This window comes from Mytilus californianus, unplaced genomic scaffold (genome assembly GCF_021869535.1).
Source record: "Mytilus californianus isolate M0D057914Y unplaced genomic scaffold, xbMytCali1.0.p SCAF_5, whole genome shotgun sequence".
NCBI classification, from domain to species: domain Eukaryota; kingdom Metazoa; phylum Mollusca; class Bivalvia; order Mytilida; family Mytilidae; genus Mytilus; species Mytilus californianus.
Genome location: NW_026262701.1, coordinates 1,100,817 through 1,125,603, shown reverse-complemented (window position 1 = coordinate 1,125,603; position 24,787 = coordinate 1,100,817). Strand labels below are relative to the sequence as shown.

The window sequence follows — 24,787 nt, the reverse complement described above, 5'->3', positions numbered from 1 at the left end:
TGTCACAACATTATTTCTACAGTTGTGAAAGGGAATTTAACTGCACAAAAACGCAGGGACGAAACATATAGAAGTTTCAAAACTTTTGATATTGATCAATTTACAAATGATTTACAGAAAATACAGATTCCAGAAAATTGTACTGAGAAAGATCTAAATAGTATATATGATTAATATGAAAAAGATTTCAAAAATATATTAGATAAGTATGCACCTTTAAAATCTAGGTGTCAAAGAAGAAAACCACTTCCATGTATGAATAAAGAACTGAGAGGAGCCATATATCGAAAACAAATGCTTTATTCACAATATACTAAAAACCGGAGTGACAAAAATTGGGAGAAATTTAGAAAACAAAGAAGTTGGAAACTAAGATAAAAAGAAAATCAATAAAAGTATATTTTTAGAACGTTGCTCTGGTGGGTCAAAATCATGCGAGTTTTGGAAAACAGTCAAACCATTTTCTCAAAAAAGGGAAACTGTGGAGAACAAAAAATTTTATTGTTTGAAAATGACAAAATTGTAAATAGTCCAAATGAAGTTTCAAATCTTTTTAATAATTTTTTCTCCACAGTAGCAGACAAAATTGGAACAGATGTGGTATATAAATAAAGGCAACAGTAGTATATCGGTGTTCAAAAGTCATAAATCGATTGAGAGAAAAAAAATCCGGGTTACAAACTAAAACCGAGGGAAATGAGCCCTCAAACCATCCAAGTATAAAAGAGATTTTGAGTAATAGAGAGCATGTTTCTAATTTTGAATTCAAGAAAGTATCAAACGATAATGTCGATAGAATCTTGAATAAAATAAACATCAAGAAGGCTACAAGAGCTGATGGTATTCCAGCAAAAGTAAAAAATTGTAAATCTTATATTGCACCACAGCTGACTACTCTTGTAAAATTGTCAATTGAAAATAACTGTTTCCCTGATAAACTAGAAGAAGCCCAAGTGAACCCCCTTCATAAAAAGAGTGACCCATTATTGAAAACAAACTATAGACCAGTTAGTGTCTTACCCATATTTTCTAAAATCTAAAAAATATATGAAAATTGAACTTACTGAATACTTTGATAAAATATTTAATTTTTTTGTGTGTGCATTTAGACGTGGACATGAATGTCAAACCACACTACTCAGAGTGTTAGAAGATTGGCGTGAAGCTCTTGATAAAAACCAGTACATTGCAGCGATATTAATGGATCTTTCTAAGGTTTTTTACCTCCTGCCCCACAATATCTTGCTAGATAAATTATCAGCATATGGTGTATCCCCCCCCCCCCCATTCAGTTGCTCTTTTAAAGTCCTATTTATCTAATCGTAAACAACAAATAAAAGTCAATATTGTTCTGAGTGGTTGGACTAACATCCATAAAGGCGTACCACAGGGTTCTATACTAGGGCCTTTGTTGTTAAACGTATTTATAAATGATATTTTTCTTTTTGTTAAAAATGGTAGTTAATATAATATGCAGATGACAATACTCTGTCTTTCTGCACTCCAGATTTTGATTTATTAATTTAAACTTTGAAATCTGAGTCAAAAAAATTATTGAGTGGTTTCGGGTGAATAAAATGCAAGCAAATCCTAACAAGTTTCAAGTTTTGGCTGTTGGCAAAAACACCTTTGAAAAAGATCCTTCGTTATATATTTAAAATTCGAATGTGAAAAAGCAGTTTAATAATAGGCATTGAAGGTTTGGTACCATTAAAACGTTTAAACCCGCTGCATTTGTTTGCACCTGTCCTAAGTCAGAAATCTGATGTTCAGTAGTTGTCGTTTGTTGATGTGGTTCATAAGTGTTTCTCGTTTCTCGTTTTTTATATAGATTAGACCGTTGGTTTTTCCCGTTTGAATCGTTTTACACTAGTAAATTTTGGGGCCCTTTATAGCTTACTGTTCGGAGTGAGCCAAGGCTCCGTGTTGAAGACCGTACTGTGACCTATAATGGTTTACTTTTATAAATTTTGACTTGGATGGAGAGTTGTCTCATTGGCACTCAAACCACATCTTCTTATATCTATTGAAATTTATTATCAGTTCAATTTTGATGTTCATATCAGCTCGATCTGCAGGAGGGCTTCACAGCAACTTAATGTTTTAAAACGTTTTGCTCTGTTTTGGATAGACTTAGTCTAGAAATGGAATACTTTTATTCCTATTAATTCTAATTATTTTTGCCCTTTGACATGGCACTTTTGCACTGAGAAAAATTCAAAAAAGCAAGAAAAGGTGTAGTAAAGAGCACTCCATTTTGTATACGAGGATTATAGCAGTTCCTACGAGGGCCTCTTACATAAAGCTATGGTGCCCTCCTTGCAGATCAGGCGGGAAAGAACAATGGCTCTAGAAACTTTCAAGATTATGAACAATATAGCTCCTGTGTGCTTACAAAATTTGGTCAGTGTTAAAAAAATCTGTTAAAATATATTCTTTCAGGTATGTTAATATTCTGGATGTGCCACAGGTAAAGTCGACCCGTTACGGTAAAAAAATCTTTCAAATTTCCTGTCGCAACTTTATGGATCGGCCTTCCAAACCATTTCAGGACTGAAATAGTTTTCACATTTTGAAAGTCTTGTTCAGTCCTGGAACGGTTTGGAATGTCGCTGTTCTGCTTGCAGATAACTCTTGAGCTGTTTATTGTTTATGTTGCTTTTTGTTGCTTTGGACTAGTATTGATGTATTTCTTTATGAATTTTTATATAATTAAATTTTTAGTGTCTGACATATATTTCCAGAAATTGGATAATCAATGCATGTTGAAAATATTTTGTTCTTTCAAATTTCTATATCTCGAAGCAAATACTATAGTTCCAAACTTTTTATTTGATTTTTATAAAAGTAATCTATTTATTTAAATAGTTAACATATTTTTAATTGTAAATTTTTAAACTTTTAAATAGGTAAAACATATAGATAAATGCTTTACTTCGTTCTAAATTCGCTGCTAAATTTTACGTGAGATTCACATTTGTATTGCAGGTTGTTTATATCTTAGACTGTTTTTATGTTATGTATATGTTTTATATTAGGTCAAAAGCTCATTAGAGCTTGTGTTTTATATTTGACTTATGCCGAATCAAAAAAAAATTTTCTTATCTTATCTTATAAGGGATTATCTTAATTAAATTCAATTTGGTCTTAAAGTTATTAAGTTTAATTTTTCCATAGACATGACATAGTTAAGTTTATTTAAAGTAGATTTGGCTTGAATCACAATTCATAAAAGCTCCCTCCGATAGGTTAGACATAATACATGTTAAAACATAATCAACAATGAATTGTTTATATATCATTTAGAACTCAACAGAGTTTGAAAACATAGGTAGGAATAATAGTGCAACCAGTATCAGTAGAAATATAGAATCTCTTTACTTACTTTACCAAACATGGCATGCCGGTTGATTCATGCGTTGAATGATTGTTGTCTCATATGTTAGAACATACAATGCATGTAATTCAGTGGTTGTCATTGGTTTATGTCTGTTATATTTGTTTTTCGTTAATTGCTTTATTATGAATTAGGCTGTTAGTTTTGTCATTTGAATTGTTTCTCGTGTTTCAAGTCGTTGCCTTTTATAGCCGACTATACGGTAAGGGTTTTTCTCATCATTGAAGGTCGTACGGTTGCCTATAATTGCTTGAATCCACTTCATTTGAATTCTGTTGGATAATTGTTTCATTGGCAAGCATACCACATCTCCTTTTTTATATATGTGTCGGTAAAAGTCATAGTTCTAAAGACCATGAAATCTGTTTAGGATTGTTTAACAAGTTTGTCATAAGAACTGTCTCCAACATAGGTAGCAGCATCTCACACTTTCGAACAGTGGTATACTACTGTTGCCTTTATTTACAAGCCCATCAAATTATTGGCAATATTATTGACAATGTGAAGGCAAACGAGGACCCATGGCCGAACCTTGAGGGATACAGACATGTTGGTTCATGATTTCAAATATATTAACCTTTTATACAACTCTATATATGTGGGCTTTATTCCCCATTAGTTGAGATAAATCATTCACATGTAATAAAGTACTGGAATACTGTCTGTTTGGCGTTTGACTGAGCTAATGAATATACATTGTATAGAAGGGTGCGTCTTTCATATTTTATAACAGAATAAAGGTATGCTTATATTCAGTTTTGCATTTTCTTAATGATTACATAAATGTTATTGCATATTTTACAGAGAAATTTTATATTTCAGTTATATTTCTTTAAACCTCTCTTACACTTTATGATAGTCATAAAATGTCATCAAGAAACATTACACAACCAGTCAATTGTGTTTGGGTAATGCCTTCTCCGTTTGGGGCTCATGTAGTTGGCTGTATATTCAAGTAGCGGTTCAATCGTATTCCTCCACAGGTATTGTCAAACAAATTATTAATAAAGATTTAATCATGTTCCATTTCTAAAAAATTAAAATGAACAGTTAATACAATTGGAATCACTAATATATAGATTTCGCACTAATGTATCGTTATGTTTGCAGCTATCATATTGATAAAACAATTTTGGTCTGATTGATTCTATGTCAGCCATTGAAATAAAGCTTTATACTCTATCAATAATTTTTACGATCTTATTTGTACTAACGTTATTGGTGGTGTGACATTAACCATCAAATTTCATTTGTATTGCACCCACCTTACATACGGCTAAACTACATACCATTCGAAAGCGTGTCATCTGTACTATCTTTTTCTTGCTCTGTCGTCAAATAATCGAACAATGCAATTTCCGTCAAATCAAGATCAAAGATCAAGGACGGACAATGTCTTATTGTTTACGATGTCTGCATTGTTTGATATTCTGTCTTCTAAATAATAAAATAATGCACGAAAACAAGGAAAACCTTTAATAGCCCTTTAACATATTAGTGATGTATTAACATAAACAGCGACTTTTTAATGAAGTTTCGGTGAACATGATAAAAATGACTGAAAACTAAATATTTGTTAGTGAGTCAACTGTTTTTCATCTAAAACGGAATACAATACTTTATTTAGCGCTAAGAAAGTTTTTGACATCATGAATTTACTTCAACCGCGCGTATTGTTTTTCATATTCACTCATACAGTTGCCCAAAATACAGCAATCAGATTTTTAGCTGCTCTATGTAAACTTTGATATTTCAGTATGTATGTCAAAAACATCCAATCGATGTTTATCTTTCTTTGATTCGTAATATGAAAATAAACATTTAAGCACTAAAGGACTTTTTATAGATGATTGATTGTTGGTTGCTTAACGTCCAGTGGCAAATATTTCATGCATATTCAGGACGATTTTTTATAGATGTAAAGTCATCTTAATTTAAAGACATAATAAAACGATATACAATTAGAAGAAAATAAGAGGGACATATACGGAATACAATAAGATAGTCATATAAATATAGGGAAATAAGGATATAATCATTGTACTAATGAACCAAGAGCTTAAAATTCTGAACTTACAGACGTATTATTTTAGTACATCTTAAGAAGCAGATTGAGTACTGTTAATGTGATTACAGCTTAGTATTTAGCTCGTTTAAATACAGCATGTACAAAGTCATGAGTGATAGGTTAGAGGGTTTTACTAAAACTAAAACCCCATCAGTTGTTGAGTATAATATGTTGCAGTATACACGCCTATTCATATATCATTAGCATATAAATTATACTAACCAGACAAAATAAGGCAAAAAAAAACCTTTCGCAATTTTAGGTTCTCAATGCTCTTCAACTTCGTACTTTATTTGTCCTTTTTTACTTTTTTGATTCATGCGTCACTGATGAGTCTTTAGAAGACGAAACGCGCGTCGTATGGTGTACAAAATTTTAATCCTGTTATCTTTTATGAGTTTATTAATGATTTAGATTAATGAATATATCACTTGGTTGCATAGCTGTGATTCCTTGTCAGGCTTTGGCTATAGTTTTGTTCATTTTTGGTTTTTGGATGTTCCAATATTGTGGTCTTGAGCATCACCGAAGAGTATTTTTTGTCGTAATGCGCATCTGATGCAGTACAATGTGTATCTTTAATGTTATTAACAGAATTCAGGAGAGGATAAATCATCTCCATGTTAAATGTTAATTAGACAAGCAAGTAAACTATGCCAAAAGTCTCTTACATTTCAGTTATAAACATTAAGAAATAAATTTAAAAACATACATACCGCTTGACATAAACATCCATAGACGTAAGAACAGTATGATAATTCCTGGCCATGCGCCAGTCAGTTTAATATTGTGTTTTAAATTAAAATACTTTTTCATGAATAACGAAAATAAATGTATTTCTACTTATGTACATACAGAAGACATAGGTAAATATATGACGCAAATAAAGAATTGAACTGATACAAATTGTTACAAGATCTTTATGTTTATACAATAATCACCAAAAAAAATTTTGATAGGTGATTCAACAATATTTTTCAATCAATATATATAAGTGCAGTGTATTGTTAGGACGTCTTCCATAATTGATATTATCAAAAAAGAAATCATGAAGTTTGACAAAACTTGATTGGTTTAGTTTTCTCAAAGGAATTTTAATTAAGAGCTACCAGTGAACAAATAAAGAAATGCATGCTGCATCTCGAAACTTGGCAAAAGACATAACTATTGTTGAAGAAATGATATTGCTTCTAAATGTCACTTGGTAACTCTATCGTTTTGTGGTACTTAATATGGGTACATCTAAGAGACAAACTCATCAAAGTAACAGTTTTTGGTACTTAATATGGGTACATCTAAGAGACAAACTCATCAAAGTAACAGTTTGTGGTACTTAATATGGGTACATCTAAGAGAAAAACTCATCAAAGTAACAGCTTGATAAAAGAAAATGACCAAAAGACAAACAATAGTATACAAAACACACCATAGAAAACTAAAGACTGTTCAACACGAACCCCACCAAAAACCGGGAGTGATCGTCGGTGCTCCGGAAGTGTAGCAGTTCCTGCCCATCATGTGGCATTCGTCATGTTGCTCATGTATGTACAAATCCGATGATAAGTCTTATTCGTAGGGTCACATTCGAGACAATTGGAAAAGAGGGACGAAAGATACCAGAGGGACAGTCAAACTCAAAGATTGAAAATAAACTGACAACGCCATGGCTAAAGATGAAAAGACAAACAGACAAATAATAGTACAGAAGACACAACATAGAAAAATAAAGACTATGCAACACGAACCCCACCAAAAACTGGGGGTGGAACATATCCGTCGCCATCTGTTTAACAAATATTCCATAACGGTCAATCAACTCGTGATGGCGCCCGTAAATTGAATCTCTGGGTTTACGGTAAGTAAGTACGGTTGGATATTGTGGTATGTCTTATCGTTTGTGGTTTGAATTCTGCATTTTCGGTACATTTCACATATGTCTTATTTGTCAGTATAGTCGAGTTAATTTCTGTTTTCTATGGATAAAGTATTGTGTTAGTCCATATAATTATGACGTCGTCACAGCTTTAATTTAAAATAGCCTTTCAAGACCGTCATAATCATGATAATTATTTGTACTAGTATTGTGAAAATAATTGTGAATTTTTGGATCTCGTTCCATATAATTGTATGAATTTCAAGATTACATATACGTCACAAAAATATGTCACTATTTGTGGCGTTGATCCATTCATGTGACGTGCAGTTTGTGCAGTCGTTTATGGGAGATTCCGTTGTTATTCTGCGGATTACATGTTGTAATGTACTATCATATTATTAATTTATGCATTTCTCTGTGCCATGTGTTCTTGCGTTTGTTTGTACTGTATTCCTGTCACGTAGTGTTGTCATGTTAGCGATATTTTGTAACATTGCCATATAGCGGGAGGTTTGGCCTGCCATAAATAAAGGCGACAGCAGTATACCGCTATTCGAAGTTCATAAATCGATTGAGAAAAAACAAATCCGAGTTACAAACTAAGACTGAGGGAAACACGTCAAATATAAGAGGAGAACAACGACACAACAGAAACACAACACTAAAATGCAACACACACAGAAACGAACTATAATATAACAATGGCCATCTTCCTGACTTGGTACAGGACATTTTAAGAAAAAATGGTGGGTTGAACCAAGTTTATTGTTTTCTGTTTAGAATTAAATTAATAAATAAGACCCATTTTGTTACATCTGGTGATCCGTTTATTTGGCAATTGCCATGGCAGTCAGCAGGGTTTAAGAACATCCGTTGTTCGACCTGCTAGTCAAATGCGTTTTGTAAAAATATACTTTTTCACTTTTTTGGTCTTTTGGAAAATGTTGTTTGTGCTGTATTTAGACCCCTCTACCAAGACATTTGTTTTGCATGCACACGTATAAAAATTGCGGTTTTTATCCAACGCAATCATAGGTTTGAACGTTATTTTCGATTTAGACTTGTTTATATAAAGTCTTAGATATTAGTCATCGATTAATTTTCGTATGAGGGCGCTGGATCGTTACGAGTAACGATACCTTGAAACATTACACAAATAATATATTTACGACTAAAAAGTGTACAAAACAACACCAAATATATATAAAAAAGGAAACATTAAATATAAGTATCTATAAATATTTCGGATAACAGCTATCCTTCATAAGTATGAAAATGATGATATTAAATGTTTTTATATCAATCTATTCTGATTTAATTACAACAATCTTTAAAGTCATATACATATTAAAAACCGAACGACGCTTGTATGATTCTAAAATTTCGAAGTTGACGCAGGTTAAGTATTTACAACAGAACTGCATAGATAGGCATCCCAAAAGAATAGTAATATGCGATATGAGCTGGCATAATTCTAAAATTTCACAGGTGACGAAGGTTAAGATATTGAGTGATAGATATACGTCCCCAATGAACAGTACTGTCCTATTTTAACTGATATCTATCTAAAATTTCATAGTTGACCGAGGTTGAGTAATTACAACAGAGGCTGCGTATTTATATATCCCAAATGAATAGCAATGTTTGATTTAAACTAGTATAATCTTAAATTTCAAAGTTGACGAAGTTTAAGAAATTACAACAGAGGCTGTGTATTTATACATCCCAAATGGATAGCACTGTTCGGTTTGAACTGGTATAAATCTAGAATTTCAGAGTTGACGATGTTAAAGGAATTACAACAGAGACTGTCACCATTTTCTACATAAGGAAATGCCTATACCAAGTCAGGAATATGACAGTTGTTTTCCATTCGTTTCGTGTATTTGAGCTTTTGGTTTTGCCATTTGTCAAGGGACTTTCCGTTTTGAATTTTCCTTGGAGTTCGGTATTTTGGTTATTTTACTTCTTACTTATACAACCCAAATTAACAGAACTTCGCGATTAGAACTACACATTTTCATTGATCCCATTTTGTGCCAACGTTTTTAATTTTCTTATTCAAAATCGTTTCAAAGTGATTCTCTCCTCCCTAGACCAAGCAGTGCTGTGGTCTATGTTGGTTATAGTCAGTCGATTGAGATCTGCCTTCATATGGCCAGGGGATTTCAAATGTCGACTGAGAGGAAAGTCTACTTTGCATTCATAGTCACTACGATGGCCGTTCATACGTTTGTGAAATGGCTGTTCTGACTCACCAACATACGTTTTACCACATTTACACTGTAGAAGATATGTAGCATTTGTAGTCTTGGAATTACCATTGCAAAATATGGTGTATTCAATACCAGTGTAGTGACTGTTAAAAGTCTGGGTATTCAGTTTTTGCTTGCAGATTAGACACCGTTAGTTACCACAACCCTTGCAAGAGCCCACAGACAAATATCATGATTTAGAGGATACATCAGCTTTCAACAGCAAGTCTTTAAGGCTTTTGGGCATACGAAAATCCAGTACAGGTGGCTCGGGAAAGATCTTGGATTTTTTTCGATATCTTTCCATTTTGCGCGGATAAGGTGTGATAACTTGTCAAATTTAGGATGGTAATTCAGCATAAACGGGACTCTTTTGTTGACTTTTGTTCTCTTTATATTGTAAAAGTTCATCTCGACTGATATTGTTAGCATGAGAGAAACCTTCATCAATGTTTTTATTTTCTGTAACCCCCATTTTTAGGTGACCGCGACCAGTGTCAAGAAATGTAATCTTAGAGGCAGAGATTTCAAAAGAGAATTGTATTGAGGGATGTGCATCGTTGGCATGTTGAATGAACACATTGAGTTCGTGTTCAGTATTACCCCATTTTATGTCAATATCGTCGATGAATCGGAACCAAATTCGACACATCGACGATATTGACCATTTACTGATATGCTGAGAATTTTTGTAAAGGCTTGAATACTATTTGACGACAAAATATTGTTTAAAAGTTGAAACATTAATTTCATTTTTGACATTTTTACCTATTATGTCTGTTTGTTTTGCTCACCTTGTTGTCAATATAATGGAATTATTTGCGACTGTCATACAAGTAAGAGGTTTCGCTAGCTCTATAACCAGGTTTAATCCATCATTTTCTACACAAGGAAATGTTTGTACCAAGTCATGAATGAGACAGTTGCTTTCCATTCGATTGATGTGTTTGAGCTTTTGATTTCGCTATTTGATAAAAGACTTTCCGTTTTGAAGATCTTGGAGTTCGGTATTTTCGTTATTTTACTTTTTATTTCATAATGTGGTTGTTATAAAAATATGTTATAAAACAAACTGTCAATGATTTTGTAAAGTTCCTAGTTAACTGTATACATTGACGCCATTTTGTTCAGTCAAGTTCCATACTAACGAAATTTGAAAATACAGACAAATATGTAATGTGTAATGAAATACCTCTTACAAATTTGATTCTGTCATTTGCAGTTTTTAACACCTTTTATCTATTTATTTTTTTAGACGATTTTAAACAATTACATTATTTGGAAGTACAATTTACGTCACAGCGTTTCCGCAAATAATCATAATTTCAGTATAACTAGACATTGTTCCTAGACCCGACATATGCATATTATAGAAAATGTACCACAGATAAATACGCATTTCAATAGCAACAATGTCCTGTAATTGATATACATCTTAACATATACCGGACAAATGAATTAATCAATACAGTTGTTGATAATAACACCTGTGTTAATAGTCTTCTTACCTGAAATACAAGACCTGTCCATGAACATTTTCATTTAAACTGATTTACTGACATTTCTACGCCAATCATTTGCCATGGCATAAATTAAGAAAAAACTTGAAGTTGAGAATCATCCCACTTTTTTTAATTCAGAATAGTCTTTTTAAGTAGTTTTATGTATTTTAATACCTACTCAGATTCAACCGAATGTTTAGTTCATCATAACTACCCTAATACCAGCAGGTTGATTGTTGAAATATTGAATACCTTCGCACAATTAACAATCTGGAGGATAAATATAAAAACGCTTATTCTTAAATGTATGTTGTTGAATTCGCAACTGGTTTCTTAGTATTTTAGAATCTTTTTCTCGTTTACATTCTTTCACCTCGTATTCTCTTGGCAGTGAATAAAGAAAATAAACTAGATGTTGCAGACTGGCACCAAACACACAAAAGTATCACATATAGAGAAAAAATCAAATAACGCGGAAAAATAACTCGTGTCAGATATCAAAATCGACTAACTGTTCTCAAATCACCAATTAAATGGTAGGAGCTACGATATATGATTTAAACATCGCCCAAGACAGAGATGCATAATAAAATCTTGTTTAAAGTCGACCCATCGCCCAAGACAGAGATGCATAATAAAATCTTGTTTAAAGTCGACCATGTTTTCATTACACTTAGATGTACGATTCCTTTGTAACACTATATAGAAATACCTCTCCAGTATATTGATTACATATCAACAGTAATTGTTTATCTTTGTTGTAGTGCACCCCTACTGGATCATTGAGACAATCAGATTCAGTAAGTAACGTTTTAACGACTTTTCCATCATGCTGTATCATCATCAAACTATTAGATTCCCTCCCCACAACAAACACGTTCTCGTCACCGTCAGCTGATATTCCCCTGGCATTGGAAAGAGATTCATCAGTAAATGTCCAGATATCTTCTCCTGTCATACAACAGCAGTAAACTGCATCTTTCTCGAAGTCGGTACAATATATTCTGTCTTTTGTTGTAGTTATGTGGAAAATCCAGCCGGCTTCAGCAAACTTCCCGCCTATTGTACGCAATCTGTTCCCTAACAAATCCAGCTCCACTATTCCTTCCTCGTCGACCTTGATATAAATTTTTCGATTTTGATATGAAATGCCCCAACATGGCGATCCAAAATTTACCTTTGCCTGAGCGTTGTTGTCTATTATGTTCATTATTTCCATAAAATCATCATATGAAACTGCAATAAGATAACTGTCTATAACTGCCAAATCGTACGGTTTGTCAGAGACTGATATGTCACGAATATGTCTTCCATCGTCGCTATACTCCATTATGACTTTGTCTTCGGAGTAAATGGCAACTAATATATGGCTGTTCGGTAAAATAACACATCCGTAGACTTTCGTTTCATCTTTTGTCTCCTTTATTTTAAACTTCTTTCGCAATCGTATCCCGGTACTATCAAACAATAGACGGACTGGTGTATGAACTATTTGAGCTTGAACGATTTTTGCCTCTTTGAAAGGTAAACTGAAGTTTTTTTCCTCAACTTTAATCTTTCCAAAGTTATCGATACCCTCAAGTAATGAAGTAATTACTGGATGCATTTCTATCCCTATCGTGTAATCCTGCATTGCACTCGTCCCCGATTTAACGGATTGTACCTCAACATTGATTAATTTGGTGATCTGACGAGTTCCAAGAAATACCTGTAAGTCGGATCCGACACATTTCAGTTGTGATGCTTGTTCTTGAAGTAACTTGATTTCGTTCGCTGTTTTATTAAAAGTTTTGAGGACTTTTCCATACTTTGATTTACAGTTTGTATATAGTTCTGACAACTCATCCAACAACTTTTTCTCAATATCGTCCAAATGTTTGTTTAAATTTGCTCTCATTTCACCGATGGATTTTCGGATGGTCTGTTCTTGTACTGCAATATTTTGCATAGCAACATTGCGATTGTTGATGATATTTTTCATGCTATCTAGAGCGACATTGATTGAATCAACCATATCATCCAGGGCTGTTGATGTCTTTGAATTTTTTGCTGCTTCATCAAGTGAAATAACGGCATCAGAACAATGTTTGTGTTTTGACTGAATGCAGGCTACGCAAATAGCTACGTCATGTGTCTTGCAGTAGAGATCAAATTTCTTACCATGAATGTCACAATTCATAATGACAGCAACATTTTCAGTTTCATGTACTACATTGGTTGATACCAATGTGTGGTCTGTAGTAAGCATCATTGACCTGTGAATCTGTTCGCAGTCAGCACAGAAACCTTCCTCACAATCTGTACACCATTTCTGTGCATGTTTACGTCTGTTGGCATGACTACAGGGTCCGCAAAGACTACTTGATGACATTTTGTAGTACCTTAAACAAATGTATTGGTATCAAAACAAGTACAAGTTCAATTTCATATAAATACTGCGTTATAATAACATTAACAGTGCCAATTTTACTGCATCAGATGCGTACTTCGAAAATTGATGTTTTTTTTTGTGATGCCCGAAGACAAAATATTAAACAATACAACACACAATGCAAGCGTTAAAGAGTGGAAAAATCACATTTTTTTTCATGTTGGGTTTCAAAATGAAATGTGACATAACATCATCGAATACTAGTATATATATATTTATAATAACTGTGGTTTATTAAGAACAAAGTCAAGGTGTCTTGAGAATCCTATAGACGGAGACAAATTATTTGACAACGAACGACAATGGCCAACCCGAAGGTAAGATCAAATCATAGCTAGGACTTTGACATGCTTATATTGCATGATGTTTAATATTTACCACTTAAAGCACATCGTCGGTCATCATTTTTCATCGTCAAGTATAACCAACTCTACATTTTTACAGGCATCATTTCAAGCAGGAACAGAATACCTTTTGGAAGCCCCTGGATATACCCTCGATTTTTCTGTGTTCGTGTTCAAAGACTCCCTTTCCACGCATATTATATATATGCGGACTTTTTCTATTTCTATTCTATGTCTTTATATTTTTGTTTATTTTCGATTGACCTCTTGGTATCTTTTACTTGTACATTTTAGTTCATATCTATACATATTAAAAGGATAGGAACTTGTCATTCAATTATTAATTCCAACTGGTCGCTTGTTTTTAACAAATTATTTTGAAACTCAAAAAAGGTTATTTCAATGCTCCCTTTGATACCAAATACCAAATAGCTGTATTTGGAAAAACCTTTTGGAATTTTGGGGTCCTCAATGCTCTTCAACTTCGTACTTTATCGAGCCTTTTTAATGGTTCTGATCCAGCGTCGTCACTGATGAGGCTTTTGTACACGAAACGCGCGTCTGGCGTACAAAGTTTTAAGCCTGGTATCTATGATGAGTTTATTTGAATTAAGTTAACAGGGTAAGCGTCTACTGCTATTCGTGTATCACCCGTAAATCAAATCCAAATCAGTCAAAATGGCACTACCGGGAATAGGACACAATCGTTGTATTCCGGATGAAACGACTATTCTGGTATCTAAAGATAAAAGAATGCGAAAACATGTCGATAGTGAGTTGGTAGATCAATTCGTATGTAGTTTCGATTTTGTCCTTCTACCACATTACTCTATTTGATCAGATTTTATGTAAGGGGCGTACCCTTTGCAAATTTAGTCCGTATAGTGTGAACATGCACGTGCGTAACCTATCAATTGAGAAATGTAAACGCCATACGACGGTATGATACAGCAATGTATAATATATGATGTCGTTGCTTCTTTTTAAAAATGTAAAATACATTGCATTTTAAGAAATTAACAGTAAACAATACTGCTATAGTACAAAACAAATAACTGGGTTCTAGAAGGCATCAACTATTAGTGTTCAGGGACGATTACAGTGATTTTGTTCTTAGCTGCCTTATTCCTGTCACACTTCCTTAATCTTCATCTTTTTCTTTTTGCCCCTTTTTCGTGTATTTTTATTCTTTTAACTTTATCTAGGTTGTATCATTAAGCATAAGGGGCAAATTTGGTTGTTTTTTTTATTCTGTTTTTTACGTCCATTTCTTCAATAATTGTTGAAATCAGAGTTCACGTTCTTTGTCTGATTTTAAAACGCCACAATCACAACAAAGTATTAACAACCCTCCTGATCGATAATCTTGTCAGGGGGGCTCTTGTCATTACTTACGATTTATAATAAAAGACCCCAAGGACCATATATTTTAGAATGAGGCTACAGATAATAACAAAAATAATATGCTACTAGTAACTGCATACGCATTTAAATTATTTATACTTTGCGGAAAATTAGGAATTGACAATTATAATATAACCTAATCAAGAGAACGAAGTAAACAGTTGTAAATAGAAACAGTTGTGAGGTACACATTTGCATATTTGTAATGACAGTAACAAAGTTAAATGATCAGAAAACCTGGAATACAGTTAGACAAAATGAATTCAAAAATAAATACCTGCTATGTCATAGATATATATACACTACCGTGTTCGGTTGAATAACCCCCGAATTGTAATTGTGCATCCAATAATAATAATGTCAGGTGATTTTAAAAATAAACTGTAACTCGGTCGATACCTTTGAAAATAAAAATATAGGAAACATAATGATTTTCGTTAGACATGTTGATCGTTGCAGATACATTGGATGTTAGACATGGAACATTGAGTTTAGACAATATGAAATCAACAATAATTTTATAAATACCTGCTGTTTACGATACAGTACTCAAATGATTAACCCCCGTGATTGGTTATTTAAAGTTGAAGTATAAATAGGTGAATACTTTTCAAAATGGAAATGTATAAAAAGTAAATAACATTGTGTACATCAGACAAGGGTTTTGTCTACAAAGTGACGCTCGAATAAAAAGAAAAAAAAAGTATAAAAGAGCATTTAGGACCCAAATTTCCCAAAAGCTTTGCCATATACATCTAAGGTAATTTGTTCCTTTTGTAAACAGTTAATTTATAATAATAATGTGTAAAACATGCTGGCCGTTGCAGATCCATTGAATGCTGGACATGGAGAAAATGACAGAAGTTTGCTTGCGGACAGGAACCTATGGTTTATTTTTATTTTTGCTACATTGTTCCTATACTATATAATATTAAAGTGGCAGAATTTCTCAGTGTCGCCCTATATTTTTATTTCCCGTAGGTAGTTTATAGTAGAGGAGAGAATTTTATTTCTTAGTGCTACACTGATATTGTATTGTTATGGATAGGAATACATTATACATTAAATTGAAAATCAATATTCTTAGAAGATAATGATAATTGAAATGTGTGAAGAACAAAAACAAAAATAAAGGGTTCTATGTCCAAAGCGCCTGTGTTTCCTTTAGTCGAGCTCAAACGGTATGTGCGCCATTATTGTTATTCTCCAAAACTGTACAATGAAAAATATGAACAAGCCGAAATGGAAATCGAATGGCTATGAGACAGTAATTCATCCAACTACCCAATTAAAAAAAAACAGAATATTGAATTCAAAACAAAGTCTTCAGTAATTGAGTGTATACGTCATATGTCGAAGTCTATGTCCGGAGGCAAATATTCATAGATATTCGTCCTTACCCGAGTCTTTATATGTTGGCAATGCATTTAATGTGTCTTTTACCACTATTTTTGTCCTTTCAAGATCTAGTCTTTATTGAAGACATACATACGAAAGTTCTACGGACGACATCATGATTTGTTAGATCGTTAATGAATATCTAATATGACCACATATATGTTTTTCTTATCGTTATCACTCGTATGTGACCTACAGAATTAGATTTACCAACGGGTTTGTATTTATATGAGCAACACGACGGGTGCCACATGTGAAGCAGGATCTGCTTACCCTTCCGGAGCACCTGAGATCTTCCACAATTTTTTGGTGTGGTTCATGCTGCTCAGTCTTTATGGAGTGTTTTGTGAGCTACATGTTGTTTGTCTCTTCTTTGATTTGTTACCATAGCGTTGTCTGGTTTGTTTTTTTTTACATCTATGGTTTATGTTTACTAATTTGTATTTATCGTCTTCCCTTTTTACCAACAATTATATATAAGTTCCTTTTGACCTTTTTCCAAATTATTTATACATCCTTCTTTACATACTAGTATAAAATAAGCTTTTGCTGCAAGTAGACTGAAAGATAAATATTGAGCTACAAATCAACCTTTCTATGACGACAAATCAGAATTGGATATATTTTTTCCATTTCCTTTAGTTATTTAGTTATGTTCAGTGTGTGTAGTGTATTCATATTCATTTGGTTTTAATGCATACTTGTCTGCAGCAGTTTTCAGACCTAAAGTAAATGTAAAACACCTGAATTACTAGAACAAACATATATCTAAGACTCAAACACACTAGGATCGGTATTTGTATTACCTAGCATCCTCATCGCATCAAAAGTTATTGTTGCTACACTAAAGCTGTTCCTCGGCATTTGTTGTTGATTAGACCTTAATCTAAATGCAAAATTAGCCAAAATAAGACAACGAAAACATGTCTCTTGTGAGTTTAGACTCAAGACACTTTGTATCGGTCAACCAATTCGTGACGTTGATGTCTTGTCTTAGGGTTAGAAAAAAGAGTGGCTAAAGATACCAAATGAATATTCAAACTCATAAGTTAAAACAAACTGACAATAAACTAATCATAGATACCAGGATAAAAATTGTGAACGCCACCCGAGATCACCCTGATTTTTAGTGGGGTTTGTAATGCTGTCTTTTGTTTTCTATGTTGTGTTTTGTAGACTAGTGATTGTCTTTTAGTAGTATTTAGGTTATTGCCATGGCATTGTCAGTTCATTTTCGACTTATGAGTCAAAGTATCTCTTTCGTATCTTCCACCTCTTTTTTAATAGCCATGTACATTTAGCTGGGTTGGGTGTATCTGATGGAGCATGTCGACGATGTATATTTAATTAATAATAGCCATGTACATTTAGCTGGGTTTGGTGTATCTGATGGGGCACGTTGACGATGTATATTTAATAGCCATGTACATTTAGCTGGGTTGGGTGTATCTGATGGGGCATGTTGACGATGTATATTTAATAGCCATGTACATTTAGTTTGGTTGGGTGTATCTGATTGGGCACGTTGACGATGTATATTTAATAGCCATGTTCATTTAGCTGGGTTTGGTGTATCTGATTGGGCACGTTGGCGATGTATATTTAATAGCCATGTACATTAGCTGGGTTGGGTGTATCTGATGGGGCACGTTGGCGATGTATATTTAATAGCCATGTACATTTAGCTGGGTTGGGTGTATAGGAGAGGGACGAAAGATACCAGAGGGACAGTCAAACTCATAGATCGAAAACAAACTGACAACGCCATGGCCAAAAATAAAAAGACAAACAGACAAATAATATTACAGATGACACAACATAGAAAACCAAAGACTAAGCAACACGAACCCCACCAAAAACTGGGGGTGATCTCAGGTGCTCCGGAAGGGTAAGCAGATCCTGCTCCACATGTGGCACCCGTCGTGTTGCTTATGTTATTACAAATCCGATAAATAGTCTAATTCGGCAAGTCACATTCGTGAAAAGGGAGGGTATTGTAGTTACGACATAAGGAACATATCCGATATCATCTGTGAAACGGTTATTCCATAACGGTCAACCAACTCGTGATGGCGTCCGTAAAATTTACGAAGGGATGACTTCAACTTCACCATTTGGAACTCTTGGTTTAATAGCTTCCTTGTGAGCAGCAATCCTCTATCAAGGAAATCATGATAGGAAACACAAGCCCGGGAATATCGTATTAATTGGGAGATATATACTCCGTATGCAGGCGCTGCTGGAATGTTGCTACATAGAAATGGAAAGTTTACAATTGGGAAGCTGAAATCATCTATTTTGTCGTAAAGTTTTGTTTTCAACCGACCATCATTGTCAATTTCTAGATGTAAGTCAAGATATGAGGCAGACTTAACTGTATCTGTAGTATCCTTTATCTCTAGTTCGATGGGATAGATTCGTTCAATATAGTCACCAAATTTTCTTTCTTCCTAAGAAGTTCCTCATGTTGACGATGTATATTTATTAGCCATGTACATTTAGCTGGGTTGGGTGTATCTGATGGGGCACGTTGGCGATGTATATTTAATAGCCATGGTCATTTGGTTGTGCTGGATGATTGGGCACATCGGTCTCTTTTTTTCTTCTTTATATTACAATTTCTTTTACTTTTTTAACACTCAAGAGTTTATTGAACTTTTTGATGTATATCAAAATTGTTGTGATATATAATCAATATTAAGCATTTTTAAAACCCATTCAACACTACCAAGTCAAAATGATAATTTGAAATTATTTCCCTCTGAATCTTGTGTGTTTATATGTAGATATATGGATATTGATTTTCAAAATATACCTGAAAGATCAGTGCATTTTTATTCGAACTCAGTTTACATCCTATCAAGACATCCAATTCAGGCACATCCAACACAGAAATACATCCCACATATTTCTTTCTCCATTTACATACAAGACTGACCGTAAGAATTGTAACATTTTATTGTATGAAAATAGTATACAAGAAAATAATAGTCTGAATAAACATCATTTATAATATCACAGATCTTTATATCACCAAATTGGTTTCATACATTAATACATGGCTTTCCAAATTCTGTGGACGGATCAGGTAACTATATCTATTTAACAAACAGTAACAAAATACAAAATATGTTAACATGCTGGATGGAATATCTAGTTATTTTTATTCGACTGCAAATATTATTTCTGTTTTTACAAGAAACTAGGGAGGAATTTATGTTTTTAATATAAAGTTCCCATTTATTTTCAATACCTTTCTCGAGACAAATAATTTGATCTTGATCGTAAAACAGTAAATACAGTTATTAAAATATGTATAAAACATTTTCAAAAAATATATTTGAAATATCAAATATCCAATGAATACATCAAATTTTTCCTAGTGTGTTACTTTGTGGTGTGGCTACAACTATACCTTCTAACTGTTTTAATATTTTTTTACCATTTTTTTTTTCTCAATGGTTGTAAAAAAAGTGCATATAATTTTCATGCACTTTTTTACAATAACAAAATAAGTGAAACAAAGCTACAACAAATATTTCAAGTGTGTGATTTGTGTGTGTACATTTATGAGATCTAATACAAATTTAAACAAGCAAGAAACAATAACAAATACAAATTGCAAAAAAGGAGGTAAATATTAGTAAACAATATCTGATTTAAATGGGCAAAAAGCACCACATAGAAAAACAAAAAACATTGCACACATTATACAATGGCACATATTTATGCTTTTGCAGTTACTTGACTTTCTAACACTCTTCATTGACTAACATAATTTTTTTATCTGTTTCTTACAAAACTATTTTGTTTAGTTTCAAGTTTTGGTAGTCCATTGACGTTTTGTCATTGGTATCTCTGCTTCATTTAATAAAAAATCAAATAACTAAATGACAAATAGATTGTTTTTCATTTTTTTTTTGAAATAATGGCTAAGACAAGATTTTATTCTCAAAATATGTTTTAAATATAATAATGTCACAAAAAACTAGCTTTGATACAGAGATTTTTATTTAAGTTACTGTTCTAAAATGACAATATATTTACATAGAAAGTAAGAATTGGTGGAAATTTGACTTCATTTTTTTTTTTAATTTAAAAAGTAACTTTTTATTGATTTTGAAACAAAAGACTACAAAAGCATAAACAAGCCTTAAGAGATTATTTTTGATTACAAAATAAGTATATTGCAAACTGAATATAATGCTTGATTTGTTGTTTATACAACTAAAATCCTATTAAATTTGCAGCATTGTGTTATTTTGAAAACTCAGTAATTTTCAAGACATATAAATATTATTTTTGTAATTGAAAGTCCTGTTTTATCTGAATCTTCCTACAAATGAAATTTTGTATAGTTATGTTGATTCATAAACTGAACATTCAAGATATATTATGAATGAGGAGAAATATCTATAAAGCCTCAAATCAAAAGATCATTAGTTAGGATTAATATTTGAAGAATACTAGAGGTTAGTTTCCAGGAAAACTTGAACAATAGAATTACATATAGGTAGTTGGTCTTTCACATTACAGAATATTTTTACTCAGAATTACATATTTAATCAACATTTGAGCTGTGTCAGATAGAAATCACATATACATGTGTAAGACTTTGACTGATTTTGGAACTTTCAAATACGAAATATAAGATGAATTTTGGTCTGTTTTGTTGGGTTCTTATATCAACTCAATTTTCAAACAGTTACAGACTTTGCAAAGAGATTTTTCAACACGAAAAATGGTTAACAGATGTATTGATATTCATTTGCATAAGGATGATTTCTATCCAACACAGCTCATTTGTTGTCTGTTTGTTGAAGACTGTAGGCTTACCTCTAAAGTCTTTTGTTTTTTAGTGTCATTAGGTATAACCTCATCTCTTTTTATTCAGAATTGGAATTTGTTGAAATTGTGTACAAATGGCCATATTTTGTAAGAATTAAGATAATTGGAGGAACAGTTATAAAGCTTCCCTCTACCACAGAAAATTAAAAAAAAAATTTAAAAAAATAATAAATAAAATATATAAAATTTAAATCATTATCTGGTCTATAAGTATGAATTGTAATACATGCATGCAACTATTTATAACTCAACATCATATAAAGTCTTTTTCAGCAAATAGTTTTTTTCTAATCAGAAAATGAGAATTATTTTCTTGATCTTAAGTTGCCATTGTAAAGATCAACAGTTATTGTAAAGTACATGCAGAACTTCCGTCCTTTGGTTTTCCATCTGCAGAATTGATCCTTCTTTTCTGTTTTCCCTTATTTCCATTGGTGCTCTATAATAAGAAAACATTTTTTTATTAGTATTTACATATATACATAAGCCGTTACCATTTTAACCATTGAATAAATTTAAATTTAATAGAAGAAAATCAACTGAGCAATTTGGTAAACATTTTAAAAAAAATGTTAAGTTTTGATATTTTTTGTTTAATCTGGTGTATTGTTTTAAAGTATGAAATTACTATAATTGATTTAATCTAATGAAAGTAGTCATTTAATATTACCAATAAAGTTCACAATTATTACATTAAAACATCACATTTCATGTCACTTTTATTAATAGAAAAAAACAAATTGAATCCTCATATTAAAAGCTCCTAAGACATTCTACTACTGCATGTAAATAATTGATTTATAATAAATGATTGTTGTTTCTGACCTAGACATAAAATACATGCAAAACAAGAAGAAAAATACACTAAAGCATGCATTAGTAAACTAGGAAGAACAAAAAGTGCAGAAATTGTATAAAAATGACAATTGTTAGATCAGTAATATCATACAACTAACTTCTTCATGTACCTGTACCTGTGGATAACATTGTTTCTCTTTTAATGTGAAGCAATGTAAGGGTATAATCACAGGAGCTAAACTCAAAATGATGTAGCAACTTTATTTTAAGGCTATTTGGTTAATCTTATGCATTTTCCATTTGAATAAATTTCATTAAAAAACAAAAAATGATTGTAACAGGATGCTGTTACGAAGTCTCCCAAACGAAGCTCCCATAATTCGTAATTCCCAGGGTCGCATGACATTGGGCAAAGTCCAGTGAAAACTGGTTTGGTCCAGTAAAGTTATATGCATAAGTGATGCCTAGGGACTAACCCTGTATATCATTCAAAACATCTTGGCATGACAAACCAGAATATATATGGTTTAGGGGTTGGGATCTCAACCATTTACAAGATACTAGAACTTTCTCAAATGGCAGGGGGTCAGGATGACCCCTGGGGACTAACCCTGTATATCATTCAAACCATCTTAGCATGACAAACCAGAATATATATGGCTTGGGGATGGGGATCTTGACCACTTACAAGATATTAGAACTTTCTTAAATGGCAGGGGTTGGGGTGACCCCTGGGGACTAACCCTGTATTTCATTTGATGTGCTTTATCATGACAAACCAGAATATATATGGTTTAGGGATGGGGATCTCGACCATTTACAAGATATTAGAACTTTCTCAAATGGCAAAGGGTCAGGATGACCCCAGGGGACTAACCCTGTATATCATTCAAACCATCTTAGCATGACAAACCAGAATATATATGGTTTAGGGGTGGGGATCTCGACCATTTACAAGATATTAGAACTTTCTCAAATGGCAGGGGGTGGGGGTGACCCCTGGGACTAACCCTGTATTACATTTGATGTGCTTTATCATGACAAACCAGAATATATATGGTTTAGGGGTTGGGATCTCTACCATTTACAAGATATTAGAACTTTCTCAAATGGCAGGGGGTCGGGATGACCCCTGGGGACTAACCCTGTATATCATTCAAACCATCTTAGCATGACAAACCAAAATATATATGGTTTAGGGGTGGGGATCTTGACCACTTACAAGGTATTAGAACTTTCTTAAATGGCAGGGGGTGGGGGGTGACCCCTGGGGACTAACCCTGTATTTCATTTAATGGGCTTTATCATTTAGAACATTTTCAATTAAAAAGAATATGTCTATCACAAATGGTTTTCAATTCATAATCATTTGAAAATTTAAAAAAATAAAATCCCATAGGGTTCTATAGTAAAACCCTCTTTTCTTTTTGCCCCTCTTAGTACCCCTTTATAAACCCCATTACACAAACAAAACCCTGATTGCACCACTAGACATGTTAGTCTAACATATTGTGAAACCCTAAGTTAATCTGACAAGTGGTTTCGGAGAACGGGTGCGGACAAGTTCAAATTTAAAAGCGGCGGAAGAAGAAGAAGAAGAAGAAGAAGAAGAATAATAATAAGAACTGAGCAAAAACAATAAGTCTTCCCAAACTTCGTTTGGGAGACTTAAAAATACCACTACTACAAAAAGGAAAGTATTTCAATCCCAGTTTCACACTTGAATTGGCTTGTCGCCGTCTTTCCACCATTATGGTGTATTACCCTGCTGGCTGGTAAAACTGAGAGCCCTGTAATTCCACCAGTGTGTAGAATTTATGTCTTCAAGGCTGAATAACAAATACAATTTTGTAGGTTTACTGGAGTTGAAAAAATGTGTAAGTCTTCCAAGCAAGATTTGCATCTCCTGCCATCTCAAAACAAAATACACAGAAATTGCCAAATCAATGTTTTGGCATGTGAAACACCAAAAATCACTGGGGAAAAAGACTGAAATAGCAGGTGCACAGTTGCATTATCACATGTCCTGTACAGTAGAAATGTTTTTGATGGATTGGTAACATTCTGTTTTCATCAGTTACTGGTGAAGAAACTGATTTAAGCAGAAAAGCATGGAAAAAGATATGGAAAAAAATCTATGGACAGAGTTATACCAGTACCCCACCCTACACCCCTACATTATAACCTAGCCTAAATTAAGATGCATTTAGTGCTAGGAATAAAACTAGCTACAGCAAACGTTAACACCATCTTATATTTCAAAGCACTGTTTAGCTTTACCTTGTTCAATTGTTTTATGAATACTTTTAAATCATATATGTATAAAGCCATAGATAAATTACTCAGCCCTAGTCACACTGACCACTATGTTATTTTCCCTTTGAAATATATAAAGTATGGCACTGGATATGATGACTGGTAGTGTTTCCTGACATTACCAAAACAGGAAACTCACTTATCATCAAT

At 33.0% G+C, this 24,787-nt stretch overlaps 2 protein-coding genes across 19 annotated transcripts in view; both read right to left on the bottom strand.

Moving 5' to 3' along the window:
* Nucleotides 1–10,599: 10,599 nt before the first annotated feature.
* LOC127702035 (uncharacterized) lies at nt 10,600–15,870 on the bottom strand. Of its 2 annotated transcripts, none has more exons than XM_052206030.1 (2): nt 15,806–15,870; nt 10,600–13,479 (listed from the first exon to the last, which is right to left on the bottom strand). In XM_052206030.1, exon 2 carries the CDS (start codon nt 13,467–13,469, stop codon nt 11,772–11,774), a length of 1,698 nt encoding a protein of 565 aa, XP_052061990.1. In that variant the 5' UTR covers nt 13,470–13,479; nt 15,806–15,870; the 3' UTR covers nt 10,600–11,771. The 2 variants fall into 2 exon arrangements, with proteins under 2 accessions (XP_052061990.1, XP_052061989.1); XM_052206029.1 differs by lacking the exon at nt 15,806–15,870 and adding an exon at nt 15,555–15,691.
* Nucleotides 15,871–19,615: 3,745 nt separating this feature from the next.
* LOC127702032 (kinesin-like protein KIF28P) overlaps nt 19,616–24,787 on the bottom strand; it is an 89,107-nt gene continuing 83,935 nt past the window's right edge. For all 17 annotated transcript variants that reach the window (XM_052206008.1, XM_052206018.1, XM_052206014.1 and 14 more), the window contains one exon: nt 19,616–21,962. In XM_052206008.1, the coding sequence (XP_052061968.1) occupies nt 21,870–21,962 (93 nt within the window). In that variant the 3' untranslated portion in view covers nt 19,616–21,869. The remainder of the gene's footprint in view (nt 21,963–24,787) is intronic.